Consider the following 16,715-nt stretch of genomic DNA (forward strand, 5'->3'; position numbering starts at 1 on the left):
GATAAGACACTCACATTCAAGAGGCATAGATTGGGTATTTACTGACATAGAAAACACCAAGTGAGGGAATTCTAAAGAGAAATAAAATATGGCCTCTTTCTTTTATGCTTAAAGCCATAATGCCAGTGAGTAGAGTGACAATAGGCTCAAACACTAGAAAAACTGAGCAGTACAGGCCAGGCATGATTGGATTTCCAGAACCTGCATAGCAGAGTGCTTTGTGGGGCACAGCATTTGACCAAGAAAAAGTATCATCATTTTCATAGTTCTTCCTATACTTTAAATATTTTGCTCCTCACAACAACTTCCAAAGTCAAGTTACATTGAACATTATCATCCCCATTTCAGAGATGAACAAACTGAAGAGGAGGAGAAGACTGAGATACAGAGACAAAGAAAGAGATAGAGAGCAATACAATGAGACACACAGAGAGATGGAAAGACAGAGACAAGGAGACAGAGACAAAGTCAAAGAAAGAGACAGAGAAAGATACACATGCTGAGAGAGAGAGAGAGAGAGAGAGAGAGAGAGAGAGAGAGAGAGAGAGAGAGAGAGAGGGAGAGAGGGAGAGAGGGAGTGAGGGAGGGAGAGAGAGTGAAAACCTAAGAGGCAGATTGGATATTGGACAAGAAAAGACTGGGCTGGTGAAAATGAGCTATGCTATTTAGACCAAATCAAGAAATTAGCAAGATCTGTCTCTAAAGGTCATCTGTATGCACAACATAATCTACACATCTTCCATATTCAACATTTTCCTTATTGCCTGCTTCAGAACACAGTGCTAGGTCAATCAGACACATTGTAAGAACCACCTATAACAGAACTAGGTTTTCTAGGGCTAACTCCACTAGGAATTTCAGCAAATGTTTTTAATTCTTGCTCTTAGGGGAGACTGAGGCTGATGGATTGCTGAAGTGTGTGAGTTCTGGGCTTGAGTTTGTCAGTTCTGAGTTGGGATTAAAGCCAATCAGTTGTTCACCCTAAATGAGATACAAGTATGATGAGAGAAGGGGGCCACCAGGCTGCATATGGAAGGGATAAACTGACACAGGTTGGAAACAGAGTTGATTGAACCTGCCATGCTGTTTATGCTCTGATATTCATGTTCATGTTCATGTTCTACTTTCAGTCTAGACAAGATAGGGAGGCTACATTTAAAAAGAAGAAAGAGAGAAGGAAAGAAAGAAAGAAAGAAAGAAAGAAAGAAAGAAAGAAAGAAAGAAAGAAAGAAAGGAAGGAAGGAAGGAAGGAAGAAGGAAGGAAGGAAGGAGGAAGGAAGAGAGAAAGGGGAGAAAGGGAGAAAGGGAGAAAGGAAGGAGAAGGAAGGAAGGAAGGAAGGAAGGAAGGAAGGAAGGAAGGAAGGAAGGAAGGAAGGAAGAAAGAAAGAAAGAAAGAAAGAAAGAAGAAAGAGAAAGAAAGAAAGAAAGAAAGAAAGAAAGAAAGAAAGAAAGAAAGAAGGAAAGAAAGAAGGAAAGAAAGAAGGAAAGGAAGGAAGGAAGGAAGGAAGGAAGGAAGGAAGGAAGGAAGGAAGGAAGGAAGGAAGGAAGGAAGGAAGGAAGGAAAAGAACTATTTTCCTTTTTCCTAACAGGGGTTCCTTACAGGTTCTACATGCATGCAAGTGAAATTAGTTTATCAACTTCTCTCAAACTTAAGAGATGGGACCCTCAGCACAGTGCTGTTATTATCAATGACTCACTATGTGAAGAGGGATGAGAAATGAGGAGGGAGGGTATCATTTGCTCACAAGAAGAATTCCCAAATTCTAGGTGAGGAGGAATGAGATGTGTAATAGATAAAGCAGGGAATTTCCATTGAGATATAGAAGTATTTTAAAAGCTTCTATTCAGTAGAAATGAAAATATTAAGAAATATATTTTTCTCCATGATACAGTCTTTTCCAGAATTACCTGACAGAAGGAAACTCTTTTAGTCCTTAATCAAATTTCTCTAGAAACAATTCCCTTCACTAAAATCCAATTTTTAAAAATTATTGATAAAGTATTCTTTTCCAGATAAGTTTAGAAAGGATTTTAGAGAAATATATAGAGAATATATATATATATATTTATATATGGAGAGAGAAAGAGAAAGAGAGAAATATTTACTTAATATTTTTCATTTGAAGTAAAAATCTGGTTTTGATATGGTGACACACAGCTAAAGAGCCCCCCTCTAAATAATCCTAGACACTTTTGCAGCTTTGTTCTAGTCCCTACCTCCCAAAACCTATGCCTTAGCCAAAATCATTGGTCTTCAGGGATCCTGAAGATAAAATCCCTGGGGGCAGAAATAAAAGGTAAGAAAAAGCTGTATAATTCCTCAAGGATTATATAATCTGCAGTTCAAAACTCATGTACACACACACACACACACACACACATACACACACACACACACACACACACACACACACACACACACACACACATGGACCTGTCCATGTACATATATTCATACCTCTTTTCCACTGACACATTGCTACTCTAGACCAAATTTACAAAGGTGGCACCATGATTCAACTACACTGGAAGGAGGTCTTTAATGAAAAATGTTTGGGACGAGTTGGGTGTGAAAATTCTAGGCCCTGATGCTTTGGTCTCATAGGTGCCATGACCAGTATCCAGGTAAAGGTAGAATAGCAGGGGAAAGTGGGCATAGTCTAATCATTGCCTAGTAATAACAGTTTTCTGATTATCTATCTTTGGGACACAAAGAATTTTTTCAATTCTTCAATGACCTATTCCCTCTCTGTCACAAACATCACTTATTTCCATGCTCTTGGTAAGAGGGTGTTAACAAGAATCCCAACAACCTCAAGGGAACCTTTGGTAAACTGATTGAGCTGGATGTGAATTCTGAGAACCACAGGGTAACGCTTACATATAGATGTTTCTTTTGATACTTGGGGGAAAAAAAAAAACTGAAGTAGCTACGACTGCCCTTCTAAGGGGCTCCTTGTACCAGTACTATAACTCTTCAGGGGCCTTCAGGCAAAAGATGAGAGAGAGCTTGAAGTATGAATATAGGAAGAGCTAGGGAGGCTGTGAGGAAAACAGACTCAGATAACAGAACTTGAACCAAAGGGGAAAAATTTACAGGCAAGTAGATATAGAGAAAAGAGGAGGAGGAGTATTTTGAAGTTTTGAGCTGATGAGCAATGGTCTTAGTTGGTTTACCTATCCCTCAGAGTCTTAAAGTATCATCTGGTTAGAGAATGGTTGGGTAGTTGGACTCGCAAATTTCTGAGGTTCCATTCAACTCAAAGATTTTCTAAATCTATATGGGAAACAGGGCAGAAGTTTGAAGGAAGAGAAAAGCAGCAGGATTGTGAAGGCAGGGGGCAAGTCTGGGAATATTTCATGGGAAAAGAAAAATAGATTGTGATTCATTTGGGATTTATAAATGCCGGAAAAAACATACAAACACACACAGCTATAAGCAGATTTGAGAGAATTGGGTGGCATATGAATGTTTTCCTCTTAAACTTGGCTTGACTATAGAACTTTGCTCGTGTGGCCTCTGTCTTTTCCACAGTTCCTAAGAAATGTTCTGGTGATTGTACTGGAGAAGTAACCCAGCCAACAATTCACCCCTGAGGTTCAGGCCATCTGGCAGAAATTTGTGGATTAACTGGCCAATGCTCAGTGCACCAGTAATCTTGAGACTTTGCATCTTTGGAAAAGAATATAGGGATAGCTTTCTCTTACTGAGGCCTCATCAAACTCTAGTGCTGGCAGTTGGCTTACACAGCCCTTGACTAATAAAGGACTTTTAGTTTAGCATTCCTTTTTAAAAAAAAAAATTATTTACTTATTCATTTTTACTTTTCAACATTCACTTTGAGGAGATTTTGAGTTCTACATTTTTTCTCCTCCCCTCCTCTCCACCCTCTCGAATACAGAGTGCAATCTTACATAGGCTATACAGGTAAAATCATATTAAACATATTTCCACACTAGTAATGTTGTAAAATACGAATCAAAACCAAAGGGAAAAACCATGAAAAAGAAAAAAAAAGGGGAAAACAGTATGCTTTGATATACATTTAAACTCCATAGTTCTTTCTCTGGATGTGGATAACATTTTCTGTCAAGTCTTTTTTAACTGTCTTAGATCATGGCATTGCTCAGAAGAGCTACGGCATTGCTCAGAAGAGCTACATCTATCAAAGCTGGTCATCACACAATGTTGCTGTTACTGTGTACAATGTTCTCCTCAATCTGCTCACTTCACTCAGGATCAGTTCATGTAAGTCTTTCCAGGTTTTTCTGAAATCTGCCTGCTCATCATTTTCTTATGGAACTAATAGTATTCTATCATATTCAGATACTTCAGTTATTCCCCAATTGATGGGCATCTTCTTAATTTCCAGTTCTTGGCCACCACAAAAACTGCAATAAAATATTCTTGTACATGTGGATCATTTTCCCATTTTTTATGATCTCTTTGAGATATAGACCTAGAAGTGGTATTGTTGGAACAAAGACAATGCATGGTTTTATAGTCCTTTGGACGTAAGTCCAAATTGTTCTCCAGAATGGTTAGATCAGTCCACAACTCTACCAAAAATGCATGAGTGTTTCAGTTTTCCAACACCTTCTCCAACATTTATCATTTTCCTGTCATGTTAGCCAATCTGATGGGTGTGAGGTGGTACCTCACAATTGCTTTAACTTGCATTTCTTTAATCAATAGTGATTTAGAACTTTTTTTCCATGTCACTATAAATATTAGCTCAGTGTTCTTAATTCATTTTTGCAACTCTTTTGCCCATGGACTCTCGGGAGTGAATAAATGATGGGCAAAGGTATAAGGTATAAGGATCTCCCTTCCAATATAGGAGCCTTGGGAAATGATTTGGGATGAGAAGGCAGAAGACCCTAATTAGACTAATTGCTCAAGAGAATCAATCCCCTTTTGAGTAGAAATGGAAAAAAACGGTCATGCATCACGAATAGTTAACAGTTGGAACACTAAGAGCTTTTATTCCTCACCTTTAGTAATAAAGTCCATTTTCCTTCTCCCACCATGTATAAAATGCCTCAACTCAATAAGATGGGAAATATTTAGTTTTAAGATCTTTCCTCTCAGCTTCCTATCCCTAGGTTACATCCCTAGTCCAAAGACCCCACCCTTGCGTGAAGACAGAGTGACCCCAGGGTTTTCTCTCTCAGATTGACTAGACCTCTCTGTATTTCTAGGGATCTTGATGGAGCAGAGAAAGAAGGCAGAATTCTTTTCCTGGAGGTCACAACTTGTCACTGCCTCTGCCCTCAAAGAACTGATGACAGCTGGTGACATCAAACAACTTGGTGCTGTGGGGCTTATGAGCTCTGAAGCCTTCTCCATTAAATTAAGGAGGCTTCTATCCTCATGTGAGAAATAAGAAACCTGAGGAGGAGGAAGGAAAGAGGTAACCACAGAACCAGGATCCCTTTGTCCCTTTTCCTGTAACTGAAAACAAAGTAATGAAGACAATAACCTTTTCAAGTACACACATACATTCAAACACACACACACACACACACACACACACACACACACACACACACACACACACACCCACCCAACTGTTGACTATTCATCCTCTGCCCTCCTCAAGGTCAAATGCCAGGCCATCTGAATCACCTGGGGTTAGAGGCATCTAACTCCCCACATGGAGTTGGTTGCTGTGGGATTGGGAATACGTGTAACACAATTGATTCATATTGACTTTTCAGGCCACTGAAACTTGAGAGGAAGGACTTAATAAAGATATATGTCACAGAATATTTTCAAGGGAGATCTGGTGACAGAGAGAGCTCACTGAAATTATGGAAGGGCCATTAGAAGAGAAGAGAAAATAAACAACTTGCTTCTCATTACTTCTATAAATCAGAATAGGGATCCATGACAGATTATCACTCAATCCCAGAACTGGCAGGGCCCTAAGGGGAAAATGAATCCAACCTCTTCATTTTACAATCCACAGAAAAAGAAAAAAATAAATAGGGAATGTGACGTCACACTGCCAGAATATAGCAGTGTTCAACACACGTCCTCTGACTGCCACTATAACTCACTCCTTCAAGAAAAGCAGTGGTCATCCTTTGGGTCAGAGGAGGAGAAGAACAATAAGTGATGCTTAGCAAGTGTAAGGACTGCAACACTGGCCAGCTTAAAATTGTTTACACAAATATACAGAGCCACAGCCTTCCTTCTCAAGTGACCTCCGTTGGGAGAAATCAATGGATCAGCAAGTATCATTAAGCATCTTCTGTATGCCAGGCACTGTGCTAAGCGCTGGGGAGACAACAACAAAATTAAACAGGCCTTCAGGGCGCTTATTTTCTATAAGGGAAGACAATGTGTACATATATAACTATATATAGGGCATATAAAAGGCAGACAAAAGATAACCCTGGGATGGGAAGGCACTGGAAAGAAACTTGAAGAATAAGAAAAGAGTACAAAATTAACAATTTAAGGTAGAATAAGATGTAGGGAAAGGAGAAATCTAGGTATAAACTGGGGTTTCCCTTGACAGGTGTTTCCCTTAAAGGGACATCTCCCTGAGGGGGCCTACTCTTCCTCTTAAGGAGCTCTTCCTTAAAGAGCTAATCTACCTCGCCCTTATGCTGCAGAGGAGTCTCCTTGGTGTATTGTGTTACCTGGTGTATGGGATAAAAATACCCTTACTCAAAATTTTAAATAAATGAAGAGGCTTCTCAATAAGAACAGAAAATGATTTATTACAATTCTCGAGAAAGGGGCATCCCCCGACCAGGTTGGGGGATCTGATGGAAGGAGGCAACTTACAGAAGTTGAAGCACAATTTTTATACCCTAATTCAGAGAATCCCACCTCCCCACTATCCCACCTCTCCATTGGCTGGGAGGCTGGCTTACAATCTAAGTGTAAAAAACTAGACAAACCGCGGGAAATCTTACCCTATTCCCAACACAATAACCTCATTTAATACCTAACTTAACTGCTGATGTGGCTTTAGAAAGGAGGGGAGGGGGAGAAGCGGGAGCAGGTAATGTTGATGTGGCAACAGTACAACAAAGAAAGGGGAGATTTGAATAACTTCCAAGTTTCAGTTACAACCCACAGCACTTTCACAAGGAAAGCCGGTACTGGTAAGGGGCGGGGGGAGCAACTGAGTGTCCACAGGCCCTAGGTACCTGAGACTCAGGTATCCAGGGAGAGAGGCCTTATGGAAAAGACATTTTATTTAGAAAATTCAATATTCCCCATATTTTTTATTATGAAAAGTCTTCACAATCTCCTCATCTCACTCACTGGCATGAAGTGCTTTTCTTGATTTGAATGCAACTTGAGCTAATTCTTTTGAGATGAACCCACCACACACAAACGCCATGCACTTCAACATTTTGCGATGCCCCTGAACCTCAACAAAATGAGGGGTCTAAAGTGCTCTAAATGTGATGAAATATGTAAGAACTTCATAACTTATCTACCTAGGATTATCCCTCCTGCAAGAATGGAAGTAAAAACTGAAGAACTTGGTAAACCTAATAATCTAGCCAGGTGTTAATGATTTCATGGTGTGTTGTGGTGGGGTTCTCTGAAACAATTGAGACTCATTCCAACTCCAGTCCAAGTGAAGATATTTAAAGAGGCTAAGGCTCTCCAGCTGGTTGTGTTCCAAGAGGAACCAGCAGCTTAGTAAGACAGGACTGGCAATTTTATAGTGTATTGATGATGACTACACAATAGAAATTATGAATATTAAAAAGATAGGATTAGAGCTGGGGCAGCCTTATTAGGATTTCATCACAGGGAAAGGAAAAGTAGGGAGACAGAAGAAGAGAGAAAGGAGAGAAAAGGAGAGAGAATTGATGGGATGGAAAGAGTAGATGGCAGGTAACCTCAAAGGGAAAAAAAGAATCTGAGGAGCCCAAGAAAGGACATCTCATTTCCCCTATGAAATCAAGGCTGGAACCAGAAAAAAAAAAATGAACTATAAAATCTATTTTGTGTGAGAATTAATCCAAAAATTTACACATGAATATTTTCTTATTTGAATCTCATAATAATCCTGGGAAGTAACTGGAAGACCTATTATTTATCCCCATCTGCTAGATTAGGAAACTGAGGATCTGAAAGGCTAATTAATTTGACCACGGTCACCCAGCTAGCAAGTCTTCTACCTGAGCCACCTGTACCTTTCTCTATATCCAACAGCTTTGAGAATAAGGAGTAAATCATGGGGAGAAGCACACAGAAGAAAAGAGGTGCCAGCAAGGGCATCTTGCCAATATCCAGTAAAATGGGATTGTGCTTTAACTGTGGTATGACAGTCCTTAATATGTTTTCTTGTCAATGCCTAATCCCTAGGCAATTGAAAGGGGTGAGAGCACAGGGTGGCTTCAGGTTGGGGATGTGGGGAAGGAATGAATTACAAGCAGCTCCAATTAGGTAGGCCTTAGCAGTCTTAGAAGGTAATCTAGTCCCAGTCCTGCCTCTAGGAAGTCCTTTGGATCATATTCATCCTTCCTACGGCTATCCCATTCTATTATGGCTCTAGAGGACCAAGGAAACTATTCCCTCTTTCTTTATATTTTAGCTCTTTGTTTCTTTTACAGAGAATTGCCTGTTCTGAGTCCAGGGGTTTTATCCACTGGAACATCACGTAGTTGTAATGCCAATGCCATACTCATAGCAGTTGCTACGAATTTGCATGTGTACTTCCAGCATAAATTCACAAAATATAATAAACTCTGTTCTTCAAAGGCAAAAGCAAAATATTAATTGGGACATCATTAGAATACCAGGAGGTAAGATTTAACAGGGTACTTATCACTAATCCAGGGAACACTGACATCTTAAACCTTTCTATTAGACCTCTCCACAAAAACAAGCTCCCCTGGACAAATTTCTACCTCTGCCCACTAAAAGCTTGCTTCTCCCCTCAGCCCCCCCTCTCCTACTTGGGCAAACTCTCCCCAGCCTGAATTCCATGTGACCTAGGCTCCATGTTACCACAGGCTCCATGTGTTAGGTCTATTAATGGGTGAGGAAGATCTTTTTATTTTGTTAACATTACAATAGCGTGCAGGTATATAAACATGCATACACATATTCCTTTTTTCCCTTTCCCCTTCACAAATCCTTTCATCCCATAAATCATAATTACCACTCCCTTCCCACTCCCACCATTGGCCAATGACTTTATATCCCTCCTTCTTCCCTTCAGAGACCCTTTGCCACCTAGCCCCCTACTCAACATTCCATCTCTTTTCTCCCCCTCACAGTCAGTGTGAATTGCTGGACTTGTCCTGCCAGCTGTCATAAAAGATAAAGGCCTGAAGATGTTGCCTTGTACTCTCATTATGGGAGTCTATATTCAATATATTGAAGAATGCAAATTAAACCTAGCAATAGGGAGCTTTCAGCCTGACATAAAGACCTTGCCTCTAAGACTTCCACTCTGACACAAACTCACAGTTCTGGGTGCAACATAGAAAGAAATACTCATAAACACTAACAATGGGAATTCATATTCTGTGCAGGTTGAGGGGGAGTTGAAAGAGGGACTATGCTGAGAAGTATTGCCTTTTTCCCATCAAAGTGGTAGAAAGAGAAGAGGTAGGTGCAGTTGTAGTTTAAAAAACATTTAAAAATGGTTTAGGACATTCTTGGTCAGGTATCCATTGTATTAGATAACCCTTAAGGTTTCCATCAAACTTTATGAATCCATCCCTGATTAGTTCTACCCTCTTCCAGGTAAGCTCATTGGAGGGGCTAAATTATTATGAGTGACAGAAATTTTACCTAGAGGGAATAGAGGAAGAGATGGATGGATAGATACAGTTGTCTCGGACCATGGCAACAATGTGCCACCAAGATGTTTGTTCGGGGTTTGAGAAGTGAACAAGATGGGTGTGAGCAGGATATTTGAGAGGAAAGTAGAATGTGAAGCATGATGAAAGAGGATACTAGGTCTAGAAGGTATCACAGAGGTCATTTAGCTCATCCTCCTCTTGATTCATTTCCTTCCTCTACAAAATTCCTGGAAAGTGATTCCACAACCTCCATCTGGTGAGAGCTAGTGATAGAGAATTCTTGATTCTCCATGGTAGCATATATCATTTTTGGAAACCTCTAATTATCAGAATTTTATCTTCTTCTTTATATTGATGCAAATACTGCCTCTTTGCAACATCTACCCACTGATTCTACTTATACCCTCTGAGACCAAGCAGAACAAGTCTGATCTTCTTACACATGTCAACCCTTCAAAAACCTGATGACAACTTTCTTATCTACTTTTTACCTTTTCTCCTGAACAATAATCTTTATTCCCTTTATTGGAGTTTTTTTTTCAAATTTTTATCATTATGACCTCCTCTTAACATATTTCCATTAATATCCTTCATAACATATGGTGCCCAGAAATGAACCCTCCACTCTGGATGTAGTTTGAACAAAGGAGAATTCAACAGGTCTATCAGCTATCCCTCTCTTGATATTATGCCTTTATTCATTGAACCTAAAATCACACTGTTTCAAGAGTCCTGCTTTCTAAACATACTTCTCTCACCTTACACAGAATTAGAGAATTTCTTAAGCAGAATGAGCCTCAGAGGCTAGCTAGTCCAGCGTGTACTGGAACAAGGATCCTTTCCACAAATACATCCAACAAGTACTCTTCCAGACTTTGCATGATAATCTCAAGGGACACAAATGGCATTGCTTCCTGAGGCAGCCTAATTTCCTTTGGGAAATCTTTAATTGTTAGTAACTGGTTTTTCTTTGTATGGAGAATTCCATCTGTTTGCCACTGGAAAGGCCAATATGCTATCCTTCCCCTCTCCATGACTCTGGATTTTTATGGACTAGGTTTGATTCCGGAGACCTGATACTAGATAGGGTCAGCCTCTCTTGGGTTATATTCTTATCTCTTTGCTCTAAAATAGTAATTCTCAAAATTTTAATTTCAGGACCCCTAACACTCTTAAAGATTACTGAGTTTGCCTAAAAAGCTTTTGTTTATATGGATTTTATAAATAAATATATATGTAATTTACATTACTATTTATATGAATTATATATATATTACTATTTACTGTATTAGAAATTATTGTTGTTTTTGCCTCACAGATTGCCTGAGAAGGACTCAGAGACCCAAAGGGCTTCTCAGACTACATTATGAGTATCAGATATGAGACCATTTTTATTTTATCCACCATACAAAAATCATAATATACAAAGGACTATCAGGCATTCATAGAAAAATACAAGAAACAAAGAATTAAATAAACTCCTTTAAATAGACAATTATACTTATTATCCTTTCCCTGGGAATTAAAGATACTTTGTGACTGCTAAACAAATATTTCCCATTTATGATGAACTGGTTCTGCTGAAGCAGTTGACAATGACATTAAAAAGGCCTCCTGGCTCCATATAGAATGGCTTTAATTTTCCAGCTACAGGATTCTCCTATTGGTGATCCTTTGCTCTTCTGTGTATCACACCATTAAGGAAATCTTCCCCCTGAGCAGAACTCAGGAACCCTCAGTCTCTGAAATTCTTGAATGTGGGATTGCCCACAAGGTAACTCCAAGACTGGAAATGTTCAGTCTCAAGATCCCTAGTTTTTGACATATACTCAGAAAAGAAAATAAGCAGCAATTAGAAATCCAAAGATGTAAGTCTCAGGATCATTCAAGCAAATACAAACTTCTTGCCCCAAGCTTCTCCTACAAGTCACCTTTTTTGCTCTTGGTGTTGGGGGTGCACACCCTTTCAGTACTATGAACTGGAAGTCCAAGGTGGAAAGAATCTGTGAAAGGAAAAAAAGCAAAAGAGGTGCGCCATTTCGCAGCTTACTCTTGGAGACAGCAGAAGAGGTCATCTCCTGTGACCACTGTCCATCCTCAATTCCAGTCACTGGAAGTGACCAAAGACATTCTCCACTGCAAGAGATAAGGATTCATGAGATCTCTTTGACCAAGGGGAATGGTTGGCAATCCCATGACACTGAATGGGGAAGGCATCAAATTGATACGCTCATTGTATGTGACTTCTGCCTATTATTCCTAGTTCTTGCATACAGAGCAAACTGACTGTTATTCAGAATGCACACATGTATTTGTCCATGTGTGTGTTTGCAAGCATAAACATACATACAGAAAAATAAGTGCATATACAGAAAAATAAACATGTATTCATTCATATATCACTTGCACAGATAAATATACATACATGTAGAAAATCTGTCTATATCTATGTGTTTATGTCTAAGTCTTGATCTAGATATATTCTGCCATGACACTCATTATTTTGCTGTTGCGTTGTTCTTTTTCAGCTTAAGTGCAGAAATTCACATACATTTCAAATAAGTTAAATTTCAATGAAATTGATTTTATTTATATTAATATAATTTAGATTTTAGCCACATTTTCAGCTAAACAAGAAATTTTGAAAATCAATGTAAAAATAATGAAATGACAATAATAACGCTAATAATAATGATAGTTATTTAGTGCTTTGAAGTTTCTGAAGCATTTTATATACATAATTTCTTTTGAGTCATACCATTCTAATTTAGGTCATAGGGTATTATTAAGATGATATTAATCGTTGAGAAAATGAAGGTTCAGAAAAGTTAAGCAGCTTGTCAAGCATCGTATGGCAAGTAAGTGACAAGCCTAGAAAACTAAGTTCTATAACATATGACCATTTAAAGAAAAAAAATTCTATAATTTATCATTTTAACTATTCTTTCCAACGTTGTGTCACTTGCAAATTTTGTAAGCTAGTTATTTATACTTTCATCTAATTCACAGGTAAAAAAATGTGGAACTGAAGAGTCAAAAATAAAGCCCTGAGCCACTCCACTTAAAGACCCACCTCTAGGGTAAAGCAGATCCATTGGTCAAACTTTGGGGGAAGTGAGGCTATGAGGAAAGTGAAACTCCTTAGAATAAAGGTCTAAAGACAGATAAGAAAGAAGGTTCCAACAGGAGTAACAAAAGGATTATCTAAAGTTATTGATATCTAAAGAGGCAATTTGCATCAGGAAATCAATAATCAACATAAAAATTTATGCGTAAGCAAATAAGTGAAAGCAGATGAACACAAAAGCATGATTTGGTCTGGAAGAATACTGTTAGGAGATCTAAAGTGTATAATGAACCAGTTGAAGCTGGAAAGAAATACTAAGAACAACAAAGTGATGGGGAATAGATGATAAATAGACAGACAGACAGACAGAGACAGACAGACAGACAGACAGATAGATAGATAGATAGATAGATAGATAGATAGATAGATAGATAGATAGATAGATATAGAATTGCTGCTAAAACTGGTTGGGATGAGGTTGACTGGAAACAGAGAAAATCAATCTGTTCAGCTATTGGACTGTGCCCATTTTCTCTGCCAAGGAGCATTATCATTGGATAGGAAAGGACTGAACTAGTATGGACAAAAAGAAGTTGGCATTTTGGATAAGTAAGAAAAGAGTAAGGGTATTTAAATACATGACCCAAAAAACACTGGGTTGGTTTTTTTTTTTTTTTTTGGGTTCTTAATGATTGTATAAATGCAATTGCTATGCCACTGCTAGTCACTGATTTTTGAAACATGATTATAAATGGGAGATGCAAAAATGATTGAATTAGGCTAGAGGTGGGGGACCTGTGGCCTCGAATCCACGTGTGGCCCTTTAGGTCCTCAAGTGTGGCCCTTTGCGAATCCAAACTTCACAGAACAAATCCCCTTAATAAAAGGATTTGTTCTGTAAAACTTGGACTTATTCAAAAAGCTGTACCCAAAGACCTAGAAGCCCACATGTGACCTTGAAGCCACAGCTTTCCCACCCACGGTACTAGGCAACTTGCCTAGTTTTCAAAATCAGAATCCATATGCCATGCCTCGGTGAGTTTGACTTTGATTTTTGGTGAAATTCTAAAATGTATCAATAAAGGAATGGTTAAGGAACATCTATTGATAAAAAATAGTCACTGTTTCTTTCTCAAGAAAGAGCTATGCTAGACTAACATTACTTAGCAACCAGGTTGCTAAGTTGATGGATTAGGTGATTGCTGTGGATATAACTGATCCAGACTTTAACTAAGCATTTAAAAGTTTTTCATTATATTTTTGGGAAGGTTGAAAAAAAATGTGGGTCACACAATTATACAACTAGACAAGATTTAGAACTGGTTGAATACCTTGAACTAGGAGGAGTTAACTTGAAAGGGTTTCTACACTGGAGGGACCCAGGGAATTGTATTTAATGTTTTACTGCTTAACAGTTTTATGTAGAGAGAATACAGAGAGAGGCCAGACTGTGATTTTTTCCTGGAGGGAAACAGCATAAAAGTCACTTTTTCAGTATTCTCAAACTTGCATGAGCATTACCATTTAGATAGAAAAGAGGAATATAATGGTTAAGGTAAAAAGCAGTTCCTTATAATTTTGATGCAGGTCCTTATAATAAGTGTATGATAAGGTATAAGAAGAGCTCCCAACAATAAGTCAGACTGGAGCTGAACTGAAGAAGTCAAAGGAAACAGTAGAGGAGAAAGGAATTCAAAGAATAGTATATGATATTAGCCTGGGTACCTGCTACTTTTTCTAGCAAATTGATTAAGAAGAAGAGTGTGATTAGCTATTGGCTGCAAGAAGGGACTAAAGAGATATATAGTCTTCCTCCCAATGGGGAGAGAGGCTTACTAACAACTAACCATATCACACCACAGTGGGTGAAGGAAAGAGTAGTAGGTGGTGCTCTAGATAACAATGAAGTTAAAGATTGTAACTTATGTACAATCAGAAACTGAAAGTTCAAATAGAAAATAATTGAGATTCTTCCCTGAAGGACCAAAGTATGCTAAAACAACAATGAACAAACAAACAGTAGAACTCCTTAGTGAACAGGAAAAGTGGTTGAATAAGCTGATTAACAGATCAATAGCTTTTCCTGCAAGAGAAAAGACTACTAATCTCAACAGTCCTAATGGAAGATGGATGGTGTGTTAGGTAAACCTGAAAATAATAGAATAGCTGAGTAGCAATCTCCAAAATGTGATATTTAATAAGAGCAGCAGAAAGCAATGACAGCAGAGCACATCAGAAGAGCATAATGAAATGTAATCACTAGAAGACATTGATCAGTTGCTCTGCGATGTTAGAAACATGAATTTTCTATCCATTCATGTGTGCAGGACCTATGTATTCTCTCTGTGTGCCCCGACTACTTCATTGTTGCTATGCAGGGTATCTGTTAACTCTCTTCTCAACAAATGCATCTATATTTGTGGAAGAATGAGGTCAAGGTTCAGAAGAAAATGTTTTTGTTGTTGCATTACTGTATTTCACCAATGATTGCTTTGAATTGTATCCTCTGAGCTGAAGAGACTGTAATTATCTGACTTGTCTCAAAGAGATGATCCTGATAATAGCCCTGCGAATCTGTTGGGTCTTGATGCTGTAGATGATAGGATTCATCAGAGGTGGGAAGAGGATGTATACATTGCCCATTACAATGTGTATGATGGGTGAGGAATGCCTAGCAAACCGGTGCACAATTGAAAGGCCCAGCACTGGGACATAGAAGCACAGAACAGCCAGAATGTGGGATACACATGTATTAAGAGCCTTAAGCTGCTCCTTATGGGAAGCAATGGTCAAAACAGAGTGAAAGATCATGACGTAGGAAAGCAGGATGAAGAGGAAGTCTGACCCCATCGAGAGTAAGATGACTGTCAAGGCATAGAAGCTGTTGAATTGTGTATTAGAGCAGGAAAGGCGGATCATATCCTGATGCAAGCAGTAAGAGTGGGAGAGGGTGTTATGGTGGCAATAGGAGAACCAGAGCAACCGTAAGACTGGAGGTATGATAAGCATGGTGCTCCGGAGCCCTAGGACTACTGTGATCTTCACCACCCGGGAACTGGTGAGCATGGCGGGATACCTCAGTGGATTGGTGATGGCAACAAAGCGGTCATAGGCCATGGCAAAGAGCATGGATGATTCCATGAAAGAGAAGGAATGAACAACATAGAGCTGGAGGACACAGGCATAGAGGTGGATGCTACAGAAATCAAGCCACAGAACCCCCAGCACTGTAGGCATGGTAGACACACACAGGCCTAGGTCTGTACTTGCCAGCATTGCTAGGAAGTAATACATTGGCTGGTGCAGGGAAGGGTCAGTGCAGACAATGTGGATGATTGTGGCATTGCCCAGTATGGCAGCCAAATACACAGAAAAGACAGGGATAGAGATCCAATGGTGGGCCCACTCCAAGCCAGGGAAACCTGTAAACAGAAAGCTAGAAGAACTAGAATTGCTACCCAGTGCACTGGACATGATGCCAGATTTGTAAAGGAACTGTGCAAATATCCAGGTACTTCAGAGGTCTTCTAGACCAAATTGCAACATATCAAAAATGATCTCTATTGTGTGTGGAATATGTGACTGTCCAACCTCTAATTGGGACCCTCCAATGAAGCCCCTCCTTTCTGAAGCAGACTCTTCCACAGTTAAATGATCCTTATTTCTCACAAGTTTACCTTATGTCAAAATTAAATCTGTCTCTGCAATGAGCTCCTAGTTCTACCCTCTGAAGTCAGGAAGAATAAGTCCAATTTTTGTACCACATTATAATCCTTCAAATACTTGAAGGTAAATAAACACAAGGGGGTGATTTCCCTGATTTAGTACTTCTAATAGGTCAAAGTAGAAGAGAAA

The 16,715-nt window shown here is 39.1% G+C and overlaps 1 protein-coding gene across 1 annotated transcript; it reads right to left on the reverse strand.

Annotated features, from left to right (window-relative positions):
• Positions 1-15,386: 15,386 nt before the first annotated feature.
• On the reverse strand, positions 15,387-16,334 carry LOC140508735 (olfactory receptor 51V1-like). The gene has a single exon (XM_072616616.1). The coding sequence runs from the start codon at positions 16,332-16,334 to the stop codon at positions 15,387-15,389; it is 948 nt and encodes a 315-aa protein (XP_072472717.1).
• Positions 16,335-16,715: the final 381 nt, after the last annotated feature.

Source organism: Notamacropus eugenii, chromosome 5, assembly GCF_028372415.1.
Source record: "Notamacropus eugenii isolate mMacEug1 chromosome 5, mMacEug1.pri_v2, whole genome shotgun sequence".
Classification (NCBI taxonomy): domain Eukaryota; kingdom Metazoa; phylum Chordata; class Mammalia; order Diprotodontia; family Macropodidae; genus Notamacropus; species Notamacropus eugenii.